This window comes from Gobio gobio (genome assembly GCF_949357685.1).
Source record: "Gobio gobio genome assembly, chromosome: 1".
NCBI classification, from domain to species: domain Eukaryota; kingdom Metazoa; phylum Chordata; class Actinopteri; order Cypriniformes; family Gobionidae; genus Gobio; species Gobio gobio.
Window position 1 is genome coordinate 48,432,012 of NC_137097.1, and position 25,530 is coordinate 48,457,541.

Sequence of the window (25,530 nt, forward strand, 5' to 3'; positions counted from 1 at the left end):
TTAAAATGCATCTAATGAAATCCTTGTTATATATAGTCCACACACATTGCACCTCAATAAAGTTGTGACTCTCCTTTTATTTTAATACCGAAAAATGTAGGTAGTGACAAGTGCATATACATTAAATCCACATCGTATGTACAATGGTTGGTTTAATTTATTTAAATGTTTTTGAAAGTAGTCTCTTATACTCACCAAGGCTGCATTTATTTGAACAAAAATACAGTAAAAACTGTAATATTGTGAAATATTTTTAAAATGTAAAATAACTGTTTTCTATTTTAATGTATTTTAAAATGTAATTTATTCATGTGATGGTAAAACTGAATTTTCAGCATCATTACTTCAGTCTTCAGTGTCACATGACCCTTCCTAATATGCGGATTTGTTGCTCAGGAAACATTTCTTATTATTATGATGAAGTAATATTTCTGGTGAAACCATGATACATTTTGGTTACACTATATTTTAAGATGTCCTTCTTACAGTGTAACTATACATTTAAGCACAGATAGTAAGTTGCAAGTAATTATGCATAATGTACTGTTACTACTACAGTGAGGGGATACAAGGATAAAGTGTTACCTACATTTTTTCTTTGATGGAAAAAAAGGGAAAATGTCATTTTTTATTGTCACTTTTTATCAATTATAATATATATATGTTTGCAACAACTTCGCTACTTGCCACATTAATGCAGAATTCAACTGATGTGTGGTGACAGGTATACTACATAATTGTGGCTTATCCAATTGGAATTTATAGTTGGGGCTTGGCACTATTTTTGTAATATTAGTTTACTTTTGTTTTTAAACCCCAATGTGTTTTAATACTGAAGCCAGACTTCTATCATTTGCTATAAATGTTATCTTTTTCTTAGTGTCCATGAAGTTCCAAATAAAAAGAGAAAATCAAGTGAGAATGATTACCGGTACTCATTGGTAAAATGTTTAATCTTTCATACAGTGATATAATTTTTATGCTGTGATAAAAGATCATTCATTTACTAACAATATGTCTCTGTTTGCTTCATTAGTTTGGTCAGCAATACCAGTTAAACTTTTTCCATTTATCTTGTTTACCACGAGATGCCAAAATGTTGCTATGGTTATCACTATCACAACCATAATGAGTTCAATAGAGACTCACGTGGCTCCTCAAGCAACTAAATGCAGTTGTCACTCCCAAAACTTTGCTTTGTTAATGTCATTCAGATACATTACACTTATCTGGGTTTATATATTCTACATTCAGGCTGATTCTAGAAGCTTCATAACTCTTTAAAAGATGGTAGTCTTGATATTTTTCTGTAAGTGGCATGTAAAATGCATGATACTTTAGCAATCTTAACTTCAATTTTACATTAGGAGAAGGTATTTACAATCAATGCAGTGTCCGATCTCTCATAGAGCGAATCCTTCCACGCAGGCCCTCTCTATTCCTGACACCAATGATGATTAAAAGCATCAAAGGTGCCACGGAATAAAGAACACATGACGGTAAAATACAACCATTTACAGTACACCAATAACTTCCCCCTATACAAAGGAGCCCTGAAACATTTGTCAGCTTCCAATCCACATAAAACAGTTGTAAACGTACAGCTGGCCTGCATTTGTCCAAAATGAAAGAAGGTAATTGCTCAAGTTGGATGAACACACAGGAAACACGGTTTTACAAAGTCACGGTGAACTGTTAAGTCTTCCTGGAAGTGGTCTGTTACACAAAGAATGCATGCGAGCCCACAAATAAAAGCCCCCTTCTGTTTTCAGTATATAAACTGTGACAGTCATTTGAAAAATGACAGTTGTCCCAGTAAATGCACCTTACCTCATTGTAGAAGAAGTGTACTGTGTGGTTGTTGAGTTTCAGAGACAAAGTCTTCAGAAAGGAGATATAGTAGGCCATAATTTCCTCGTCAGAGAAGTCAAATTTATGCACAATTATGGAATTAACATGATTATTGGACAGCAAGTAATCTAAAAAGAAAAGGAACAACATATTAAACGTTCAGGACATAAACGTCAAATTCAAATGCATACAATTTTAACTTTGTCTGGGGGTTTACTCACAGAGAGAAGTCTCATGACTGATGTTCTCGAAAAGGATGTTGAGTGTTTGCAAAAGCTGGACACACACATACCGTCCGGACTTCTGCCGCAGTATGTTGAGGAAAAATGCAAACATGTTCTTCTCCAAAAAGAAGCTAGATGAAGAGAGGATGATGCTTACAGTCATGAAAAATATGGTTTTGTATTTTAGATACGTTGTCCTATTATTGCAAATCTAACATGTGGAAACACTTCAAATTTAAAAATAACAAAGAGATGTGAAACTCACTCAAAGACAGAGCTGTCATTCTGATCACCCCAGATGAGAATCTCAGTAATGGTGCGAATAGTTTCCACCAGCAGATTTCTGTTGTTATCCGTCACTGTTGTGTTCTTAGTTAGGACATGGTACATATACCTAAAGAAAAATTAACAATAATAAAATAAATACAACTTAAATGTCACAAGATATCTCATATTATGACCATCTAACTTGTATATTTGTAACGTATTTGAGAACGTAACGACCATAAACAATTTCTGCATAATAGAAAACTACTTTTAGTGATATATTTAATAAGACAGTTATTGTAACTGTTTTAATATTCTAACCCACCAAATCATATAACCGTGTGTTAATTACAGCCGTGGCAGAAAATATAGTGAGCTATTTACATAGCTTTTTAGGCAACATGTGTGCATCTCCAATGTCAAAAAATTATGTCTTGGTAGGCAGCTCACTAGATTTGACACCAAGTCTACGACTGCTACACACACAGTTTTGCTCCTATGCGCTCATTTTAACATCGTAAATAAATTCTGTCAGGCGTAATATAAATGTATACATTTCCTAAATAGACTATTAGTGACTTTCCACAGTTATGACAATCACTGGCTGAATTAAAAAGCTAAAACTGCACGAGCTGCGCTAGCGAATTAGCTGCAAAAGGTCCATAAAAACTTACTTCAAATGATCCAAAGAATGGATGTTTTTGGACTTCCCCTGTCCTCCGACCCAGCTCCTTGAACGTCCGAACATTTTTTAGGTGTTTTTATTTCCCAAACTGTATGTTTTTAACACAGTTTGCTAGGCGAATTGATCCATATCCGCAGCAGTGAAGGCCCAGAAACCTCACATGAAAACATACCTGTCGACCTATCGCTCATGACAGCCCCGACTTCTGCTCCATGTCATTATGGGATTTGTAGTTTATTATTGAACTCGTTAGAGCGAGTTGCATCGGGTCACTAGACTATTTCGGACTCAATGTCCCATAGTTCCGTGCGAATGCAAGGGTATTGGTGAAGTCATGAGAAAGCGCCGTTTGTTTTGTTTTTCACGCGTTACAAAGCTTCACCGAGCTTCTGGGTGATTTTTATTTCTGAATTGTGTGCATCGCCTGCCTTTTAAGAGGGATTCGGGATATTTTGTCCTTATGTCAAAGAGCAGCGCACGGCCTTGGAACATTCAAACATGCTGTTTTTCACTAACTTATTTGATGTATAGTGGAAACATATGTGTTGACCGGATTGCAAAGGGAATACTGCTGAAAAGGGAGTTGCATCACTGCGGTTTTGATTGAAATGGAGAGATCCACACTGACCTGGCTCATATAAAGTCTGACCAAATGCTTTTCATTCTTTCAGTCTGTTCAAAGAGACTGAATCATATGTTTTGGAGTCTATGACACACTCAATTTACTCTCGGTTAGATTCAGTGGAATCGCTAATCAACGAGCTTCCATATATGTTTTATCTCGGCCTATTTTTTGTCAATGTCTTGATTCTTTACTATGCCTTTTTAATGGAATACATAGTCCTTAATGTAGGGATAGTATTTTTGCCAGAGGATATGGACCTGGCACTGGTGGATTTGGGTGTTCTCTCTGACCCAGCCTCTATTCCCTATGACACAGACACTGAGCTGGATGTTTTTGAGGGATATCTGGAATAAACTAATATGACTGGCAATCCCAGTCGAAGCTTTTGTGGGGAAGGTGCCATTTGGTTACTGGAGGAGAACCATTGTCAAAGGGAACTATATATCATCTCTGAAGACATAAAAGGGTGTTGCAAGTGGTCAAATTATAAAAGAAAGAAAAAAAGACTTTCATGAATAAGTAAGTAATGTCAAAGTACATTTTTAGATTATGATTCATACAAAAAAAAACAAGTGCATTAATTGTCGTGTCTCCCCAGGCTGGCCAGGTTCAGGGGACTGACCTGCAAACAAGCCATCGTGCCACATGGAATATTTGCCTGGAACAGATCAACCGAACAGACTACGGGGTTTTCCATGGAGCCGCCAGTCAGTGTCTCTTCAGAGATCAAATTCGGGCACTAATCACTACTGTGGATATAAATATTACATTAGCCTATTTATTTTTAGTTTGGCATTCAGCACTCAAGCAGGATTCTGTGTCAGCCCTGCAATGGCTTATTACATGTAGACTACTCCCTTATTCTGCCTCAGCATGGTTTCATTCCCTTTAATACTATTCGAATGAGCAATATGTCATGAGACAAACAGGGTGTTCTGAGTTTTTTCTTGAAGACTCTTTGGAACCACATATTTGTGACCGCCTGAAAATGAAATATTTGAGTTTCAGTTACCCACTCTATATATTTAATAAATGATTACTTTGAATTTGTTGCCATGGTGTCACATTTGGCTTTCAAATATCTGTTGCCATGTTACAAAAAAACACAGTGTACTTCTCTAGCCTCTCTGAAATTGCATATCCTAGCTTTAAAACACACGTACCAAATTCTTAGAAATGTGATATGTATAATATATTCATATTGGTTTCATATGTTTTAAAAAAAACTTTTATAATTTTAAAGAAATGTTTCAATTTAATGACTCGTGGTGTATCCATCAAGTATAAAGTTGTTAAAATATATTAACATGTTACATATAACTTGTTTAGCATATGTGTGTAGTTATTATGCTAGATACATTATTATCATTATTATATAATTATAAGAATTATTATAGATATAGAGAAAACCGCAACTGAACAGTAATACCTCATGTTCAATTTGAATTATTCTTATTAATAATTATAAATGTTTGATTTATCTGAAACGGTCACAATCATAAAAACCAGACTCGTAGAACTCATGTTTATTGTATAAAAACACACACAAAAACCAAATACCTTTAGTGCTGAGAACCAGTATATCCACAAAAATGTCAGAAAGTGCAAGTCAGTCACATGTAAAGTAATTTCAGTGAGAAAGTGGAACAACTTTTTGAAGCAGTTTAGTGTCCTTCTTGACAAATATCGCTGAACTATTGAACTGTATAGTGAATGATGCTTTTGTAAAAAAAAAAAACCTTGCTTATTGCAACAGTGTCCGATATGTGGCCATTTTAAAATGTGTCAAAGTGGTCTTATCCGTGAATCTTGAAGACGAAGGTGTTCAAAAACTCCACATGGAATGCAGTCATTCCAAAGCCTAATGAGGGAGAAGAAAAAACAAGATCATTTGCATATCATGAAAACCATTTAAAGGGTCATGACCCCCTAAACCAGCTTTTAACAGAAGTATGTTTGTTGAACATCATGGAAGACAATGTTACCATCTGTTAGTTTTGAATGTGGGAGAAACTAGTTAATTTTAAACCTCTTTGCTCTATTTTCAACTTCCTGGTTTAAATTCGTCTTCATGTTAACGCCATAGGATGTGACGTTTTCTCGTACTATAGTTCGGCGATGACTCATATAATGATGATTAATAATGGACGTAATGCATAATCTTGGTGACTGTGGTCAGATTTGAGAGATTAACTTCTGTCTGTCCGGGACTGCTGATTTGCAAGATTTTATGTGTTTCAACTAGCTCAAATGTGGTATGTGAGCGATGCTAGAATCTGAGACCTAATACAAGAAAAGCATTATGCAAGTAAAAGTTAATATATTGGCTGATCAGACCACTACACTAAAATAAGTCCCAAATGATGTTAAAGATGAGTGACTCACTCCAAAGACTTCATTCCAGAGCAGTTTTTCAGAGCAGCACTGAGCTTTGTAGCTCCAATGTCTGTGAACTTGTTGAACTTTACACTGAAAGTAAATAACAAGAAATGCGTGAATATAATAGAATGTAATAAAATAAACAATATTTCTTACATTTTATTAGAATTGAAAACAATCATTAGAATAGAAGAGAAACCAATTTTTCTTGTGTATCAATCTACTTTAAAGGGTTAGTTCACCCAAAAATGAAAATTATGTCATTAATTACTCACCCGTCAGACCTCCGTTCATCTTTGGAACACAAATGAAGATATTTTAGTTGAAATCCGATGGCTCTGAAAGGCCTCCATTGGCACAATGCACTGTACACTCTCAAGACCCATAAAAGGTACTAAAGACGTCGTTACAAAGTCCATCTCACTACAGTGGTTCTACAATAACTTTATGAATCGGCGAGAATAGTTTTTGTGCACAAAAAACCTTAAATAACGACTTATATAGTGATGACGATTTCAAAACACGGCATCATGAAGCTTCGAAGCGTTATGAATCAGTGAGTCGATTCAGCAGTTTGGATCGCCAAATTTCAGCAGTTTGACACGCGATCCGAATCATGATTCGACTCACTGATTCATAACGCTTCGAAGCTTCATGATGCCGTGTTTTGAAATCGTTCATCACTATATAAGTCGTTATTTAGGTTTTTTTTGTGCACAAAAACTATTCTCGCCGATTCATAAAGTTATTGTAGAACCACTGTAGTGAGATGGACTTTGTAACGACGTCTTTAGTACCTTTTAAGGGTCTTGAGAGTGAACCGTGCATTGTGCCAATGGAGGCCTTTCAGAGCCATCAGATTTCAACCAAAATATCTTCATTTGTGTTCTGAAGATGAACGGAGGTCTTACGGGTGTCGAACGGCATGAGGGTAAGTAATTAATGACAGAATTTTCATTTTTGGGTGAACTAACCCTTTAACTTCATTTGGATAAGTACTTACTCCAAGTCCTGCAGGAATTTCATGTCTGGTAAAACCAAGGCCAGGTGTTCAGCTCCACAGTCAGCAATTGCATTTCCATAGAGACTAGAAGTGAGGAAATTGGAATAATTGTGTCAAAACAGTGATGTTTTTATAAACCGTTCCAAAATTCATGCTTTATTTAATAATATTATACAGCTATTTCTGGGAGTGACTATACCTGAGGCTCTGTAGAGAAGGAATTGATGCCAGAGCTTTAGCCAGTTTTTCCACACCGGCATCTCCAATGAAGTTTTGAGACAGACTGGGTGGTGGGAACATCGGACACAAGTTCCTTTACAAGTTGTGCAAAATGGAGTCTTCCAGACACTACATGTGTTATATTTAAGGGCATAAACATTTCAAAACTTACTTGAGCAATTTCAGACATGCCAAAAAATTTAAAACACCAGATAGCATCTCAGCTCCAGAGTCTCCTATTTGGTTTTTTTCAAGACTGAAAGACACACAAAAAAAAAGAGTCAAGAAAAAATTGTAATCTTAAAAACACTAAAAGCCTTCTTTTCCGGTCCATATAGTCATGAAATCCACCACTAAATACTCACTCCAGATGTTGGAGAGACTGCAGAGAAGGCAGGACCTCTATGAGATTAGGGAAAAGTTCAGGACCATTCTGGACTCCAAGCCTACAATGCAGAACACCACCAGATACAATCAACACTGAATGGAAAACAAAGGATAAACCGGAAGCAGGAAAAGATAAGATTTGCTTACTCAAATTCTAGTCTCTGAAGATGCCGAAGGGCTGGTACACCTTTATCCAGCGCAGACACAAATTCACTGAAAATACAGCCATAATCCTTATCAACATCATCATTTTATGCTACAATTTGAATTGAAAAACATAGCCAAACAACAATAGTCGTTGGACGTCCAAACACAAATTTGATGCTGTACCTCATTGGTAACTTCTTCTCTCTGTGAATTCGGACAAGGCCAGGCAGGCTCTCAATGTGATAACGTTGTGTTGCCTTGAAGGGGTTCAAGGTGAATTTCTCGATGGCTTTTTTCAGGTTCAGTTCATCATTGCTTTGATGCAAGTCCTCCCATAAGCCAATGGTGTCTGCTGTATGTGCCCTAATGGAAAAACAAATACAACAAACAGCAATAAATACAAATGAAAACCTTTTGCTTAAAGCACTCGTTCACTCAAATCTGAAAATTCTGTCATTTACTCATCCTCATGTTCTTCCAAACATCCTTGCTTCTGTAGAACACAAAGGCAGAAAAGTTTTCATTTCATATCATAATGTGGTTGGTCAATGCAACTTGTGTGCCATTTTCCAAATGAATGAATTCTCAGTGAATAACTACTTGAATTTCGGTCTGATCATCACACAAGCTTTTGTATGAATCATGCAGACTACTTTTATGGTACTTTTACGTTTCCCATCATTGTAATTGTAACTTTCCTCTTTTTGTATTTCACAGAAGAGAGAATAAATGACAATTTTCATTTTTAGGTGAACTCTTCTTTTAGCGATGCACAATTTCTCACCAGAATGATGTGATACATTTGAGTCCCACAAGCTCTTTCAGGCCACTGATGGGAATGCATGTATCTTGCAGGTTAAGGGAGAAGGTCCGCTTCGTTGCGCTGGGATGTCGGAGGAGATGGCATATGACATACACGTCTGAAGGGCAAAGCTGCGCCCCACAGAATGACAGATTTTCAGGCAGGTTTTTTAACAGCAGTTTGGCAAATTTGGCTCTGTTGGTCTCATAAACACAATGAAACAGTTCTAATAACCTGGCAGGAACCAAACCATTAGGCTTCATTCTCTCCAGATGGGCTTCAACAGCCTTTCTTTTGGCCTTTATGTTGACACTGCTTTCCAGGATGCTTACTCCATCAGGTGCCTTCTGGAAGACCAATCCCGTGACAAACCTCTGCAGCACGTCCTGCGACTCCCCCTGAACCTTCCGTTTCTTCTGCTGGACTATGCTGTTCGCCACCACCATTTTTTCATTCACCTGTTTAGACTGCACCAAGTGCAAAGCGCTCAGGAGGTTCTGAGTGAAGAGGTCTGCAAAGTGGTTTTCTTGGCGCTCAGATGTTTCGTAGGATACAAGTATGCCACTTTTAAGAGCGCAGCCCAGCAGCTCTGTTGAACTGCCAGGGTTTACGTGTGTATTGTGGTTCTTGAATCCCTCCCATGCCGTTTTGCACAATTGTGGAATGTCTGGCTGTTTCTTCTTACATAATGAGCTGTTTCCAAGAATAGCCAATTGTAGATGCTTGGAGGTCACTCTTTGGTACAAGTCTGTGAGGGTTGAAGGCAATTCATCACTGCGACTGTCTTGGTGCTCGAGCAGGATACAGGTAGTCCAACAAAGTAGTGGGTTGGAGCATAAACTGAATATGTAGCTTTGTTTCTTAATCTTTTTTAGTGCACTCTCTTGGAGAGAAGCGTCCCCGAAATATTTTGATGCATACAACTCAACGTCTTCAGGAGAGAAGCCACAAAGCTCCAAAAGGCTGTCGATTTTTCGCAGCACCTGATTTAAAACGTCTTTAGGCCTTGTGGCGATGAGAATCGTGCAACCCGAGAGGATTTCCTTTTGGAACAAACCCGAAAACAGCTGCTTGATGGTGTATTTAGTGTGTGTGTGTGATTTAGCAGGGGACTGAAGAAGCCCCTCAAAGTCTTTTATGTGATCAAAGCTGTCAAAGACAATGAGAACTTCATCAGGACAGGACAGAATGTGTTTGAACACAGAATCTGAGTCCTCACAGCGAGGAGACGTAGACAAATCGAACAGTAAACCTTTCAAGCTGTAGTTAGATTGTGTGAGGTCTAAAATTTTACAGTTCAGCAAAAAAACAAACTGAAATTGAGGCAGGCTGCCGCTCGCCCAGTCCAAGCATAAACGCTGAATGAAAGTGGTTTTTCCCACTCCGGCTTTTCCGAGGAGGGCGACAGATTGTTTTGGCCTGGAATCACTGTTATGAAACAACTGACTTCTGTCCTGCTTTGCTTTCTTACGCTCTGAATCGCTGAGTACGACCAGTTCTTTTTCCAGACACTTGTTTGCGTTCTTGCCGGATTTGATAAGGAGTTTCCTCTGGATCGGATGCACATCCACATAGTGTGATTCCATTCCCAATCCCCCACGCATAGTGCAGCAGACATCTCTCACGCGGGACTTTACGTGATTTATGTAGTCTTTAACACATCCTGTAAAACAAACATTTATAATGTTTCCTCTAGTCTAATAAAGTCATTCAGGCTATTTATGGTTAAACTGGTTTCTTACCTGGTGCTTCTGGGCGGATTTTCCTTTCGGTTTTGGATGGTGGGGAATTTGTGTTCTCTTGTGGGTTTCCTTCTGTAATTAGTAAAACAAAAATAATCAGCCAATTCTGTCACAATGGATTCCTTTGTCAACAAAACAGAATTGTTAGACATGCACAGTCCTACCATACTTTAAAACGAAAACAAATTCTTATTATAAAAATTCAACACTTTCTCAGCTTACAATTTGAATTTATTGGTTAAGACGAAAAACCCGTGGAGATGTGACATCTCGTTTTCGAGGGGACCTCAGAAAAAACATACATCACATAATCTACATACATACATGCTAGCAAAACAAAGACAGAAGCCCTCCATCACATCAAAACAAGGAATATTCATTTTCCTCAACATTTTTTTACTTGGAGTAAAGCAATCACAGATTGAATCTCTACTCAAATATGAGGAGGGAGTAAAGAGCTGCATTTCAGTGCTTTTTCAAGTAAACGCAAAGTTTGTTGGGGGAAAATGATACGTTTAGCTGGAGAACACAAACGTTGATGTAGTTGATGCAAATGTTGAGTATCTCTCACAATACTCTGCGAGAGAACGCAATACTTTTGCGAACGAACGCAAAAGTATTGAAATATAATTTTTCCTCCAACCTCTTATTTTTTCCCCCTTCCATACAAATCTGTAATTCATTTTACTTTTCCGTCTGGTGATGCTAGTGCTGCAGAAATTACATGCTTTATCCCTGGAGGCTCTGATATTACCAGAATGTCTCTTATCAAAATAAAACGTGACTTTGAATCAAAATATTGTTATATTAAAATAAAATAATTCAATCTAAAAAAAATCTAAATGATTCTAAAGACCGTTTTTGTTTAGTTTGTTTATATTTATCTACACTTGGATGAAGCCAAGCACAGACACACATTTGCTGTCCTCAAACCCCGAACTCACCTTTTGTAGGGGAGACTGTGTCTGCAGATACTGATGGCAAACGCTTGCATGTGCGATCTGAGGATGAGCCGACTGGGAGTACTGAAACCGTGAGCTCTGGTGGGGCAACTGTGCCATCAGCTGGAAAAGGAAGAATTCTGTTATCACAAACCACAGTATTGCTAAAACCAGGAATGCCAGGTCTGCATACCAAATCTAACTCAATATCCGATCAAAAATAGCCCAAAACTATAGTTACCACAATGACCCCCTATCTCAAATGTCAAAACTCAAAATTTAATAAATGAGTATAAAATTGTATAAATCATTAGTAATCATAAACAGTCTGTTTTCATAAAGGAGCTCACAGAAGCTCCCGCCCTCACAAAACTCATCATAGAATGTAAAATGGGTTAAATACAAGAATTTCAGTTAAATATTTTAAGCAAGTTTAAGTCTAAAAGTAGCCCAACTCCACGGGAAAACTGCATACTTGACAACCCTGCCTAAGAGACTTAATTATCCATGAGACAACTGAGGTGGTTTTTTTTACTTACCAGGTGAAAGAGGAAGTATCTGTGTGCCTGGGCTCACATGCTGGGGCGACACTGCAAAGATTGAATGTGAAAGTAGATTTAAAATGGATAAATTAATTTAAAAAAACATGCAGCGGTTTAATAATGTTTTTATTGTTCACTCACCAAGCACATACGTGGGCCATGTCGGAACCACAGTGCCAATCAGAGGCGGCGTAAAAGGGCAGATGCTCTGGAAGATCTGTAGTGCTGATCCACCTAAGAGATGCAAATACTCACAGTCAATGTTCAGAGAGAAGGCCTATGGTATCTTGAAATGCATATACAGTATGAAAAATAACCACAAAACTCACCACTAGAGGGCAGAGGAGGGGAACTGAAGGGAATACTTAGAATATTCTGCAATATGTTTGAGCTCAACTGGAAACTACCCTTGGATGGAATGGTGGGCGTGGTACATCTAGAGGGGCTTTCAAGGCACGTTGTGGCTACAATAGAGAAATGCTTTCGGTTTGCATCATTATGAAAGCTACAGTTATAATAGGCTATATACAGTTATCACAAATATGTTTCCTTTAATTAATAAGTAGACAGTTCTAAAAACTAAAAAAAAAAAAAATACAAATTGTGTTATTTAAAACCAGTTTTTAACCTAAATGTTTAAAACTACTGTTTGGGAGAGTTTGCAATGATTGCGTGTTTGAAATACCTTTTTTGTTGCGTTTGTACAAGGGTTTGCCATCAGTATCTGTGCAGGTTTTGTTTGAAGGTGGATCAACTATCAATAGAAAACACACCTTTTACTTACTGGATTCAATACAGATATTTCACAAGAGGACATCTAAGAGAAAATGACATTACCTTTTCGCTTTCTTGACCTTTTGTTTGCCAAAGAAGCATTTTCATTGCCTAGTGCTTGGCCAGGTTGTGTGCAAGTTGTGTCTGTGTCATCTGTTGTTTGTTGTTTGTAAAGCAGGTGTGAAAGATATTACATTTATTTAACATTATTTTTTAATTGAAAAAAATGATGCAAATGCAAATTTACAAACAGTCACTGGTTCTTCTTCATTTCCAAAAATATAATTCTATTCAAATAATATTATGTTTGGGAGTCTTACATAGGGAGCTGAGGTTATCAAGGAAGTTGGGATCTGCCAAGACACAAGGAAGTAATTATTTATAGCCTTCATTATGCCTATGCTTTTATGTAATGAATTACACAATTGAACAAATATAGAGCAATGATTGAAACTGACCAAAAGCTTCTTCAGATTCACTCTGAATGGACTCAAGATATTCTAAGATGACATTGTCTGTAAAAACAAAATGTAAATCTCACTTGAAATCTCAACTCAAATGGCAAATATAGGGCTAACGTAGCCTACATTTGTTTACCACGTTAAAATAATTGTGCATCTACTAGCCATAGGCTACTTAACGTTACTCACCAGGTAAGAGTTCAGACATTGGGTCTGGGACAATATCTTGCAATTCAGCATCTGTTATAACATAGTAACACATTATATTGCATATGTTTTTAATCATAGCCTAAATATGCGGTTACAATATCCTGAGGTAAAACTCGAAAAGCATCGTGGACGCGCAAGATGTTTGGAGCGCGCGCTTCCTGTGAGAAAATAAATAACTCGAGTGGAAAAGCCCGTTTCTTATATATATAAAAATATTTATCTTACAATTCAAATTATAAATATATTTTGTACATGCTATATAATCAGCAAAGTAAAATAGGTACGACGCAAAAGGCATTACAAATAAAAATCTATATAATAAATAAAAATCTTTGTACTTTACCTGTTTCATAGAGATATTCCATGTTTACTGCGAATTATTAATCCATTACATTAAAGTTAGGAAGCAAAACAGCTTTATAGCGCACGACGTGTCCTCAGATAACACAGGGTGAGGCATTGTCTGGCAACACCAAAACAGGCTGCACTTTCTCTGCATGCTTTTACTTTCAGTATGTGAAAGGAGGTTGGTTTGGTTAGGCATAAACCAAACTCACCTTCCCCTGTCGTTTGGAAAATCTGTCCTCGAAGGACTTTCATTCTGCGTGCATAGTGTTGAAATGCAATTTTCTGAGTTGATGATGGAGATGATGATGTTGATAATATAGCATATGTTTATGATGGAGTTGATGATGATGATATATGCATTATTTTACTGTGTTTTACCCTGATGGTGATCTGTGTTTAGGCTATTAAGTCATCATGTGATTGACATTCCATTACCAACTGTATTAATATTAATACACTTTACAGTAACAAGCACGTTCAAAGCTCAAAATATATATTAACATTACATAATTTAAGGGCATATATAGTAAGGAACTATAAAAAAAACTTGTTGCTGAAAAACCTCAATATATATTCTGTTTGTTTTTTTTTGTTGTTTTTTTTTAACCTGGCAATCATTTGTGGAAATGCTCCACCCTGGAGTGGCAGGTATTTTCCATTGTCAGTTGTGACCTCCCCCCCCCCCCCCCCCCCCCCCCCCCCACACACACACAATGGTCTTATAAAACACCTGTTTTTATGCCTTCATATTTATTAAAACTGTATGAAAACTTATTAAATGTCTGTGAACAACAACAAAAAACCCTCTGCAAATCATGCAATCAAAATACCAAACATCTCATGCCACCCTTCTTGTAAAGTGAAACAAAAGCACAATCACAGACTGGTATGACAAGTAGGCCTACTTTTTTCTTTCTTTTTTCTTTTTTTTCTTTTGTAATAACAGTGCCCATAATAGAAACAATATCACAGGCTGGTTTGTTGGTGACACCACATCTGCCCTATAACAATCAACTCATTGTAAATTGAAGAAGGGCATCTACAATTACAGTACATCCGGAAAGGTTATATTACAGCCTTATTCCAAAATGTATTAAATTCATCATTTTCCTCAAAATTCTACAAACAATACCCCATAATGACAACGTGAAAGAAGTTTGTTTGAAATCTAATGTATATAAAATTTGTTTAAAAAATTCACACGTACATAAATATTCAAGGCAGTTGCCAGTGCACTCAAAATTGAGCTCAGGTGCATCCCGTTTCCGCTGATCATCCTTGAGGTGTTTCTACAACTTGATTGGAGTCCACCTGTGGTCAATTCAGTTGATTGAACATGATTTGGAAAGGCACACACGTGTTTATATAAGGTCCCACAGTTAACAGTGCATGTCAGAGCACAAACCGGACGGCCAGACGGAAGCCACTCCTCAGTTAAATGCCGCCTGGAGTTGCTTTGAAGGAGGCACCTGAAGGAATATCAGACCATGAGAAACAAAATTCTCTGGTCTGATGAAACAAAGATTGAACTCTTTGGCCTGAATGGCAAGCGTCATGTCTGGAGGAAACCAGGCACCGCTCATCACCTGGCCAATACCATTCCTACAGTAAAGCATGGTGGTGGCAGCATCATGCTGTGGGGATGTTTTCAGCGGCAGGAACTGGGAGACTAGTCAGGATCAAGGGAAAGATGAATGCAGCAATGTACAGAGACATCCTTGATGAAAACCTGCTCCAGAGCGCTCTGGACCTCAGACTGTGGAGAAGGTTCACCTTCTAACAGGACAATGATCCTAAACACTCAGCCAAGATAACAAAGAAGTGGCTATGGGACAACTCTGTGAATGTTCTTGGCCCAGCCAGAGCCCAGACTTGAACCGACTGAACAGCTCTGGAGAGATCTGAAAGTGGCTGTGCATCGACCTGATGGAACTTGAGAGGTCCTGCAAAGAATAATGGGAGAAACTGCCCAAAAATAGGCGTGCTAAGCTTGTAGCATCATACTCAAAAAGATTTGAGGCTGTAATTGGTGCCAAAGGTGCTTCAATAAAGTATTGAGAAAAAGGCTGCGAATACTTATGTAAAAAAAAAAAAAAAAAAAAAATCTATTTAAAAAAAATAAATAATAATTAGCAAAGACTTAAAGCAAGTTTCTTTCACGTTGTCATTATGGGGTATTGTTTGTAAAATTTTGAGGAAAACAATGATTTTATTCAATTTTGGATACAGCTAAAAAGCGCTGTGAAAACTTTCCGGTGGTTTCTTTTGAGTTGAACACTGACATCTTCTTGTGTTCTCTTGCTTTTTAATCTGCGACCCCCCATGGAAGAAAAAAAAACTTCAGAGTCCATGCCACACATACAGCGTGCTATATAAAGCAACTCTAGTATATGCGAGAGATCTAGTTACAGGTGCATCCTGTCAAGTAGTATTACTGCCTTGTGGGAGTTGCAACGCATATAGCATTAGCAACCATGCAATGGACACTATATAGAACCTTAAAGGATTCTGTCAGGCACTTCATATGTAGAACCTCTTAGGGGTTCCCATCATGGGATCATTTTATGGATTTAGTTTTAAATAATATCTTGCATTTTAATTACATTTTATGAATTAAACAGCTTAACATTATCGCTAGAATTTTTTAAAAATAACCCATTAAACATGAATGTATTATTCAATCATTTAAGATATTTATCCTTAGAAACTTTTTGGCATCAAGGTTCTTTTAAATTTAGTCAAGAACCCTAGGGGCCTTGAACGCCATTGATCCATTTTTGAGTGTAAATGTGGTCAGTATTTATATTTGACAGCTTCAATGCAGAACCAGCTTCCTGCAGTGTTCTTTTGAATGTTTATTCAATCCTTTCTGTTGCATTGCTACTGTAGTTTTGTCAATCTTTGTGCATAGGGTTAACTTAATTATTCTTCATAGTAAATGATTAAGTATTTTCCCCTGAAGTTCTTAAAACTGTAAGATATTTGATGCCTTTAATACAATCTTTGCATCAACAAAACTGGCATTGTTGGGAGGAATCTCTGCTGGGTTCTTGTGGGCAACACGCTGGACAAAAAGAGTCCATCATTTACATGCTTAATATTGCTACAGTATAATACACATTAAACATGTTGGTAGAATACAAACGATAAAAAACTAATTAAAACTATAATAAGATTTTTGTCTTCGTATTGCTATGAATTATTAAATAAAGCATTTTCCATGTTATATAGGTATTTTATTTATATTTGATATTAGTCTGTGTTGCTACCTCTTCCTGACCCCCCTCCCCTCAATCATGTGTGATTATTGATGGTATATCATTGAGGATGGCTTCAGACAAAGAAGGTCAGTGGATTCATGACTTTTGGAAGTTAAAGAGAAATTACCCAGAAGGGTATAATTCTGAAGTATTATTTTGAGTGGAGGTAGTCAAGTTTTCCATGGAGGTGTACTCTATTAGTAAATGTTTCCAAGTTGTAATGTGTATGGAGTTCCTTGATTTCCAGTTCATTAGGGTATTTTTCTTGGCGATAGTTAGAGCCACTAGGAGTAACTGACTGTTTGTACTGTTTAAATGGATATGTCATCTAATATACAGAGAGAGGGAGACCGCGGGATGTGACAATCCACAAGGTTGGATAGTGAGTCAGTAACGTTTTCCCAGAATTTTTTAATTTTGTGTACATAGGTGTCTGGGGTGTTTTGTGTGCAATGTGAGCATGTTTCTGAGGTAAAATCCATTTAAAATTATTTCTGTCCAGTTAGGTGGACTCTATGAAGTACTTTATACTGTACAAGTTGTAAGTTGGCGTTTTTTGTCATGAAGTAGATCTTTTTACAGATTTGTGTCCAGAAAGCGGCATTGGGAGCAATGGATAAGTTTCCCATTTAGCATTGGGCAGGCTTAATGTGTTGTCTGATTTGGATATTATTTTATATATTTTGGAGAGTAGTTTTTATATAAATTAGCTCTGAGATTGGAGGGGAAAGGTCTAGATTAATTGTCTGAGTGTCGATTTTTGATTGAATAGATGATTTGATTTGTAAAAATTCAAAAAAGCAATTACTCCCAATGCCGTATTTCTGGACCAAGTGGGAAAATGGTGCCAAGTTGTTATTAAGGAGGATGTGTTGAAGTTGTGTGATGCCCTTATCTACCCATGTGCGTAAGTTGAGTGGCTTCTTGTTAACTATAAAATCTGAGTTATTCCAGATCGGGGTGTATTTTGATGGTGCAAGAGGGGTGTTTGTGATTTGATGAAATTTCCACCAGGCTGTCAGAGCTGCGGCTATTGTTGGTGTTTTATTGTAGCATTTTAAAATGCTTTTTGATTGTCTGATTATAGAAAGGTAATTCTGAAATGTTAATGTATTTACAAATTGACTGTTCGACATCTAGCCATGTGCTTTCTGATGGGTTAGGATGAATCCATTTGTAAATATTTTGGAGCTGATTGGCCAAAAAGTAGTGGTAGAAATGTGGTGCTTCCAGTCCTCCTTGTGTTTTTGGTTTCTGTAGTGTAGTCAATTAATTCTTGGGGTCTTATTTTTCCAATAGAATTTAGTGACGATTGAATCTAGTGATTTAAACCAGGTGAGGGTGGGTAGTGCTGGAGTCATTGTAAATAAATAGTTTAATTTAGGGAGTATAGTCATCTTAATTACTGATATTCTGCCCATAATGGATAGTGGTAAATTCATCCGATGAAGGTCATCATTTATTGTTTTAAGTAATGGAGCAAAGTTGAGACCAATCAGCTCTAACAGCCTGGGGGAAACATTAATGCCTAAGTATGTGATATAGTTGGTGCACAAAGGAATAGGTGGTGTCTGTGATGTAATGAGAGTATGGCAGATTTACTCCAGTTGATCGAGTATTCAGAGATATTCGAGAATGAATCAATGAGTTTAATCGTTTCTTGTAATGATGATGGGGGGTCTTGTAAATATAGTAATATATCGTCAGCGTAAAGACTAATTTTGTGGTGCATGTTTAGTGTCTGAATTCCTTTAATGTAGCTGTTTTGATGGATAGCTGCTGCTAATGGCTCAATGAAAATGGTAAATAATGAAGGGGAGAGTGGGCATCCTTGTCTAGTCCCCCGTTGCAGTGTGAAGATTTGTGATGTTAATCCATTGGTGATGACAGTGGCTGAAGGTGATGTATACAGCATTTTGATCCAATTAATGAATGACTCCCCAAAACCAAATCTCCCTAATGTGGAAAACAGGAATTTCCAATTGACCCTATCAAAAGCTTTTTCTGCATCGAGAGTAACTATGATAGTTTTGTTTTTTGGAGTTGATGAATAATGCATTAAGTTAAAAAGTCTGCGTGTGTTGTTGGTTGAAAGTTTTTTTCCCAGAAATATGGCTACTTTCATTGTTATACTCATGATATGTTTATGTCGACTAGTGTATAATGCATTAAAAAAAGCATGGCGTGTAGCATGGAACCAGCCGAGTGCAAAGCCCAGGCCGCCACGCCCATGCCACACTTACCCTATATGTGTGCTTTTTTTTTTTCTTCCTTTCTCTTTGCTTTAAACTTTTGTTTTATGCTCCAAATGAATGCGTGTGTGCACCTCATCTAATATGTGATGCATTAAAACAGCGAGACAAGTGCTGTGCCAGCCGGAGACAAGAAATCCCAGGCAGAAGTACAAGCTGGAGGGTGAAAACCCAAGGCCCCTGGCCCCACATCACACCCACCCACAAGTAATCAGAACTGCACATGGCCGGGACTATTATGCCATAACCAACCAGGGTCCGGAAGCAGCGAAAAAGAGAAAGAGAAATTTAAAGAATTTTATAGGCATTTTATTTATATTTGATATTAGTCTGTGTTGCTACCTCTTCCTGACCCCCCTCCCCTCAATAATGTGTGATTATTGATGGTATATCATTGAGGATGGCTTCAGACAAAGAAGGTCAGTGGATTCATGACTGTTGGAAGTTAAAGAGAAATTACCAAGAAGGGTGTAATTCTGAAGTATTATTTTGAGTGGAGGTAGACAAGTTTTCCATGGAGGTGTACTCTATTAGTAAATGTCTCCAAGTTGTAATGTGTATGGAGTTCCTTGATTTCCAGTTCATGAGGATAGTTTTCTTGGTGATAGTTAGAGCCACTAGGAGTAACTGACTGTTTGTACTGTTTAAATGGATATGTCATCTAATATACAGAGAGAGGGAGACCGCGGGATGTGACAACCCACAAGGTTGGATAGTGAGTCAGTAACGTTTTCCCAGAATTTTGTAATTTCGTGTATGGGGTGTTTTGTGTGCAATGTGAGCATGTTTCTGAGGTAAAATCCATTTTTAATTATTTCTGTCCAGTTAGGTGGACTCTATGAATTACTTTATACTGTACAAGTTGTAAGTTGGCGTTTTTTGTCATGAAGTAGATCTTTTTACAGAAGTCTGCGTGTGTTGTTGGATGAAAGTCTGCCTTTAATGAAACCGGTTTGTTCTGGATGGATTATAAATGGTGTGACTTTTTCTATTCTATGCACTAGTGCTTTGGTGATGTCCTTTTTAATGTCTACATTGATTAGGGAAATCGGACGATAACTTGCTGGTAATGTTGGGTCTTTATTTGGTTTAAGAAGTAGTGAAATTGTGGCTGTGTTCATATCTGGGAATTATGATTTTTGTTTTGATTCAGTAATCATACTGATGAAGAGTGGCAATAAAATGGACCAAAAGTGTTGTGTAGAACTCGGCAGGGAATCCATCAGGGCCTGGTGCTTTATTGTTTGGCATGAGTTTGAGGGCATTCAAAAGTTCATGTTCTGATAAGGGATTTCAAGAGTATGTATTTGATGTTTACTGAGTTGAGGTAGGTTTATATTGTTGAGAAATGAGTCAATGTCTGTCTGATCTGGGTCTTTATCAGAGGAATATAATTTACTGTAAACATGACAGTACTGTGCTTTTTCTTTATTTTGTTTGATTTGATTTGCCAAATATTCACCAGATTTGTTATTATGATGGTAGTTTTCTTGTCTTAGCCTCTGAATTAGGAATTGTGTTTACTGATTAATTCGTTCAATTTGAGTTTATATTTTCTTAATGAATCCTGTGTTTCTTCTGTTGGGTTATTTATGTTAATATCTTCCAGTTGTTTACATTTTTGTTCCAATTACTTGTTGATCCTTTTCTTTCCTTTTTTTGTAAACGGGGAATGAAATTATTTTTCCTCTTAGTACGGCTTTCCCTGTTTCCCAAAGAAGAGATGGAGAAACTTTGGGGGAGTCATTAATCTCTAGAAAGCATGCCCACTCTCCTTTCAAATAACTCTCAAAATCATTATCTTTTAGAAGAGATGTGTTAAATCGCCATCTGGTAATGGGTTTATGTTGACTAGTTGTGTTCCACTTTAATGTCACTGATCACTAATGACTTTTGGATGGATCTTCGATTCAGAAATATTTGATATGATAGAATTACTGGTAAGAAATAAGTCAATGCGAGAATATGAGTGGTGAACTGGTGAGAAAAATGAGTATTCAGTATCAAATATCAGAAGTTCTAAAGCTGTTGAGATAAGCAATTTGTATATTCTCAAATGTCAGGGTGGCATAACTGCAAACATGGTCTTGTTTATGAATTGACAATAACAGTAAACATGATAATGCATAATACAGAGGACCCCAACCGATCCTTGTGGCAGAATTAAAAGATTTGTCTCTCTCTCTCAAATACTGGTAAAAACGGCTAATTTCATGTAGGCTGCCACTTTCCATGTCAGGTGGAAAACTATTTGGTTGTACTGCCTGACATAAAAACTGTCAATTTAAACTTTAAACTTTGAATGTTATTTAACAAATGAAACTTGTTTAAACACATTGTTCATGACTCAAAAATGTGCATTACATATTTTTTGTTTTCAGTTTTGAAGCCTTATTTGTCAATGAACTGTGTGTGAATATATACAGTTTCAAGAAAACGTTGAACCACTTGCAGAATCTGTGAAAATGTGAATCATTTTAACAAAATAAGAGATATACAAAATGTGTTGTTTTTTTATTTAGTACTGTCCTAAATAAGATATTTTACAAAGATATTATAATTTTTTTTTTTTTACATATAGTCCACAAGACCAAAAAATTACTGAATTTATTAAAATAACCCAGTTCAAATGTTTATGAACCATTGATTCTTAATATTGTTGTTACCTGGATGATCCACAGCTGTTAAGTTTTGTTTTGTGATGGTTGTTCATGAGTCTTGTTTGTCCTCAGCAGTTAAACTGCCCAACGTTCTACAGAAAAATCCTCCAGGTCTCGCAAATTCTTCAGTTTTCCAACATCTCTTGCATATTGTGGTGTCCAAATTTGTCTTATTTTGTTTAAATATCAACCTTTTTCATTTAGTACTGCCCATCAGAAGCAACAGAAGATATTTACATTTTTTCCAGAAGACAAATTAAGTAAAATTTACCTTGATCTTCAAATTCAATAAGTTTCCACCCCAAGTTTTTTTAAAATATATGTGACAGTATTTTTTTGCATCGTTACAGATCGTTTGCTATCTACTGATTATGTGCATGTCTAACTAAACATAATTTACCACGCTGTCACAGGCTGGAGTATCCTTTGTATTTGAGGTGTTGTTGGCTCATTGTCCTGTGATCAGGGCTCGCAAAGCCTGATGTCCCGGGTCTAATCTGTTTTCCAGTCGGGCTACCAAAATGTATCACTAGCCTGCTGGACGGGCTTTCTTGATGTTCCCTCTCTTGACTTGATATTTTAAGGAAAAATACAAAACGCGAAAGTTTTGACCATGCTGATTTGTCTGCACTGAAGTTTTGGGTGGGCCAATAAAAAAATAACATTCCAATTAATTGCGGGTGGATGAGAGATAAATCATTGTGTTTGTTTTATGAAGACGAATCATTCCGGTTGCCATTTTTTCACGTTTTCAAAACAATTCCCTATGTGTACTGATGGGAGAAGCTCATTATAATATGCAAAACTGTTATCCAATCCTAGCCGTGGGCGTTTACTTCCAAGTCTTCAATGTGACACGCCCATAAAAAGTGTGTTCCAGGAGCTAGGCTAAAAACCAGGGTAGAAAATATGTTTTTGAATGTAAAAACCACACAAACATCATAAGTTGACCTCAGACAACAGTATTAAAAAATGTAAAAAGCTAGTTCATGACCACTTTAAGAATCATAATAGAAACATAAACTTTTAAACAGGGTCATTTTAATAAATTCCTCTATTTTTTTTGTCTTGTGGACTATATTTAAAAAATATATGTAAAATATCTCATTCAGGACAGTACTAAATAAAAAAAAAAGAACATGCCTCTTATTTTGTCAAAATTATTCACATTTTCTCATTCTGCAAACGGTTCACATACTTTTTCTTGCAACTGTATATATACCTCGGTGGATATATTTATATTATTTTTTTTAATACAAACAACTCATTTATAGTCATATTATTTGAGAAGCTAATTGTTTGTGTATTTCTCAATGAAGCAGCATATTGTCAAATATTGTCACAACCTATTCGTTTATTAGTATTCATTCCATAGCCACCTTATAAAGGTGTTTCTCTAATTTCAGTTGATAGTTACCTTACTTAAAAATAATTAGTCACTTTTCTCCTTGCCTAGAGTACAGTCAATGTTAAAAAGCGGCACGTCTTAAAGTCGGCATTGAACGGAAGTTTCATATTAAAAATCATGAAAAAGAAAGTCTATTTTAATTTCATGGTGACTTTAAAATTAGGTTCCAAAAGGGTTTTTTCACAGCAATGCCATAGACAAAGCATTTTGGTTTCGCAAAGAACCTTTCAGTGAACAGTTCTTAAAAGAACCATTTTTTCTTATTGTGAAGAACATTTGATTAATCTTAAACACTTAACAATATGGGAGCACTAATTGATGCATGCTTAATGCACAGATAATCTTGAGTTTATAAGAACTAAACATTCGTTAATGATTGCCGCATCAGCAACTAAAGAGTCTTTCTGATTAATATATTAACCTTTTTGCACGTACAATCACACCAGTGTGATCAGTATTGGCTGGTCCCTGAAGTGTACAATCACACCAGTGTTATAAAATATTTTAAACTTGCATGTGAAAGGGTTAAGTCATATATGAATTGATATAAATTAAATGTGCCATCACAGATTCATTTCCTATCAACATCTAGTAACTTAAATGTGTTAATAACCACAAATATTTTGTTATGACTTTAACTTGTTGAGACACATGACTATTAACTCATTATTAAGTAATAATATGTCGTTATGACATCCACACTAATGACTACTTGTTTATGACACAGGAATATTTCTGGGTGAAGCATGAGGTCCAGGGTTCAAAAGGTGTGACACTGAGAACATGCAGCCGCAGGGGCACTGCTATTTTGTAACACTGTGTCTACATCAGGTGCAAGTGGTGCGACGCGACTTGACAATAGACCTTTAAACATATTTTCTGACGTTACATTCACTGTGCAACTGTCTCAGGATGTCACAACCATAATGACACATTACGTAATAATGAGTTAATAGCAATGTGCCTCAACAAGTTAAATCATGGCATGATATCTTTGCAAATCATTAGCTAATGATAATGATTCAAACTAGTGGAGGTTAAAATACATGGCTTTGATCCATTGCGGTAATTAACATTAACAATATTAATTAATACTAGATTTTGATAGGCAATCAATCCATGATGACTTTTTATTAGTTGCTGATGTGGCAATCATTAATGAATGGTTTATTGAGTCATACATTAACTCAGGATTATCTGTGCATATAAGCATGAATAAATGCATATCAGTGCACCCAAATTGTAAAGTGTAACCAAACCTTTTTATAAAGAAAGTTTTGTGCAATGGAAAATTTCCATATAATAAATGATATAAATAGACAGTGAGCAGAATACAAAGGGGGGAAAATAAAAGCAATTAAAGATGTTAACTCACCAGAAGGAACCAAATCCTCCTGTTTTCTGAGTGTTGAATCCAGGATGCCTTGGCTAATGTCCCAGTTTTGCCAGATAGACAAAGAGAGTCTTCTGGCCAGATCTTCTCCATCTTTACAGACGACTTCACACAAGCACTGCTCTTCAACTTCACCATCCTTGTAGAGAGACTGGTAATACTGGGTAGAGAAGACGTTGGCCTCGTGCAGCTCTCTGAGAAGATTGTGTAGTAGGCCAGGGCTAACTTGTAAAGCTTTTCTCACCTGAAACAGCACATCCTGAAAGGGAACCATGACTGGAGAGCAGCTGAGAGATACTCTCATTTCAATGCTTTATTTCCTCCTTCCTATACTAATGCAAAAATGATCATTGTTTTTGTTCCTGGATTAAAAAAAAACCCTCTGGTAAAAACCTCAGCGAATTCCATTTGTCTGCTGTACACGGACAACCAGTTTTACCCAGGTCAGGTGAGGACAGTTTCGCATGTACTTTTTCCACAAGAAAACTAATGTTGCTGATGTGCTGTGCATGGACAAATCAAGAGACCACATCTCCATCTCACTTCTCTTTTTTTTTTACTAGGAATTTATATGGAAGAGATTCAATGCATACATGCCAGATTGCAACCCTTCCCCACTAATATAATAAAAAAAATGCTTCCACATATGTCATTCAATACAATGTGTTCCCTTCTTCCATATACTAAATATATATTTGATATGCATCAGAGAAATAGCAGGAAGTATTAACTCTTAAACATAAAGGTTCCAAAAGGGGGTTTTCATAGCGATGCCAAAGTAGAACCGTTCTAAATATTTCAATATTCAGAACTTTTCCCCACTAGAAACCTTTTGTGGAATGGAAAGGTTCTTCATGGAACCATCAAAGCCAATAAGGAGCCTTTATTAGATTTTATGGGGGTAGGAAAGCACCAACGCACAACCAAATCCAATATTTGTTCAACATTTG

At 36.7% G+C, this 25,530-nt stretch overlaps 3 protein-coding genes across 7 annotated transcripts in view; 1 reads left to right on the plus strand and 2 right to left on the minus strand.

Moving 5' to 3' along the window:
* clec16a (C-type lectin domain containing 16A) overlaps positions 1-3,238 on the minus strand; it is an 87,510-nt gene extending 84,272 nt beyond the window's left edge. Inside the window, exons 1-4 of one of the 4 annotated variants that reach the window (XM_079821831.1) lie at positions 3,017-3,216; positions 2,341-2,469; positions 2,073-2,206; positions 1,831-1,979 (exon numbers count right to left, since the gene is read on the minus strand). In XM_079821831.1, coding sequence (XP_079677957.1) covers positions 1,831-1,835 — 5 coding nt within the window. In that variant the 5' untranslated portion in view covers positions 1,836-1,979; positions 2,073-2,206; positions 2,341-2,469; positions 3,017-3,216. Of the gene's footprint in view, positions 1-1,830; positions 1,980-2,072; positions 2,207-2,340; positions 2,470-3,016 lie in introns of all 4 variants that reach the window. The other 3 variants (XM_079821829.1, XM_079821830.1, XM_079821832.1) reach the window with 3 other exon arrangements.
* A 351-nt stretch (positions 3,239-3,589) lies between these two features.
* Positions 3,590-4,134, plus strand: dexi (Dexi homolog (mouse)). Its single transcript, XM_079821864.1, has one exon. The coding sequence runs from the start codon at positions 3,736-3,738 to the stop codon at positions 4,003-4,005; it is 270 nt and encodes an 89-aa protein (XP_079677990.1). The 5' UTR covers positions 3,590-3,735; the 3' UTR covers positions 4,006-4,134.
* Positions 4,135-5,162: 1,028 nt separating this feature from the next.
* On the minus strand, positions 5,163-25,082 carry ciita (class II, major histocompatibility complex, transactivator). Of its 2 annotated transcripts, none has more exons than XM_079834224.1 (20): positions 24,563-25,082; positions 13,239-13,289; positions 13,047-13,103; positions 12,909-12,941; positions 12,652-12,741; positions 12,500-12,568; positions 12,144-12,278; positions 11,956-12,048; positions 11,812-11,862; positions 11,276-11,395; positions 10,332-10,403; positions 8,572-10,252; positions 7,971-8,150; positions 7,788-7,853; positions 7,619-7,699; positions 7,426-7,509; positions 7,234-7,317; positions 7,035-7,118; positions 6,038-6,121; positions 5,163-5,513 (listed from the first exon to the last, which is right to left on the minus strand). In XM_079834224.1, the coding sequence occupies exons 1-20, from the start codon at positions 24,882-24,884 to the stop codon at positions 5,438-5,440; spliced, it is 3,513 nt and encodes a 1,170-aa protein (XP_079690350.1). In that variant the 5' UTR covers positions 24,885-25,082; the 3' UTR covers positions 5,163-5,437. The 2 variants fall into 2 exon arrangements, with proteins under 2 accessions (XP_079690350.1, XP_079690351.1); XM_079834225.1 differs by lacking the exon at positions 24,563-25,082 and adding an exon at positions 13,603-13,777.
* Between the last annotated feature and the right edge of the window lie 448 nt (positions 25,083-25,530).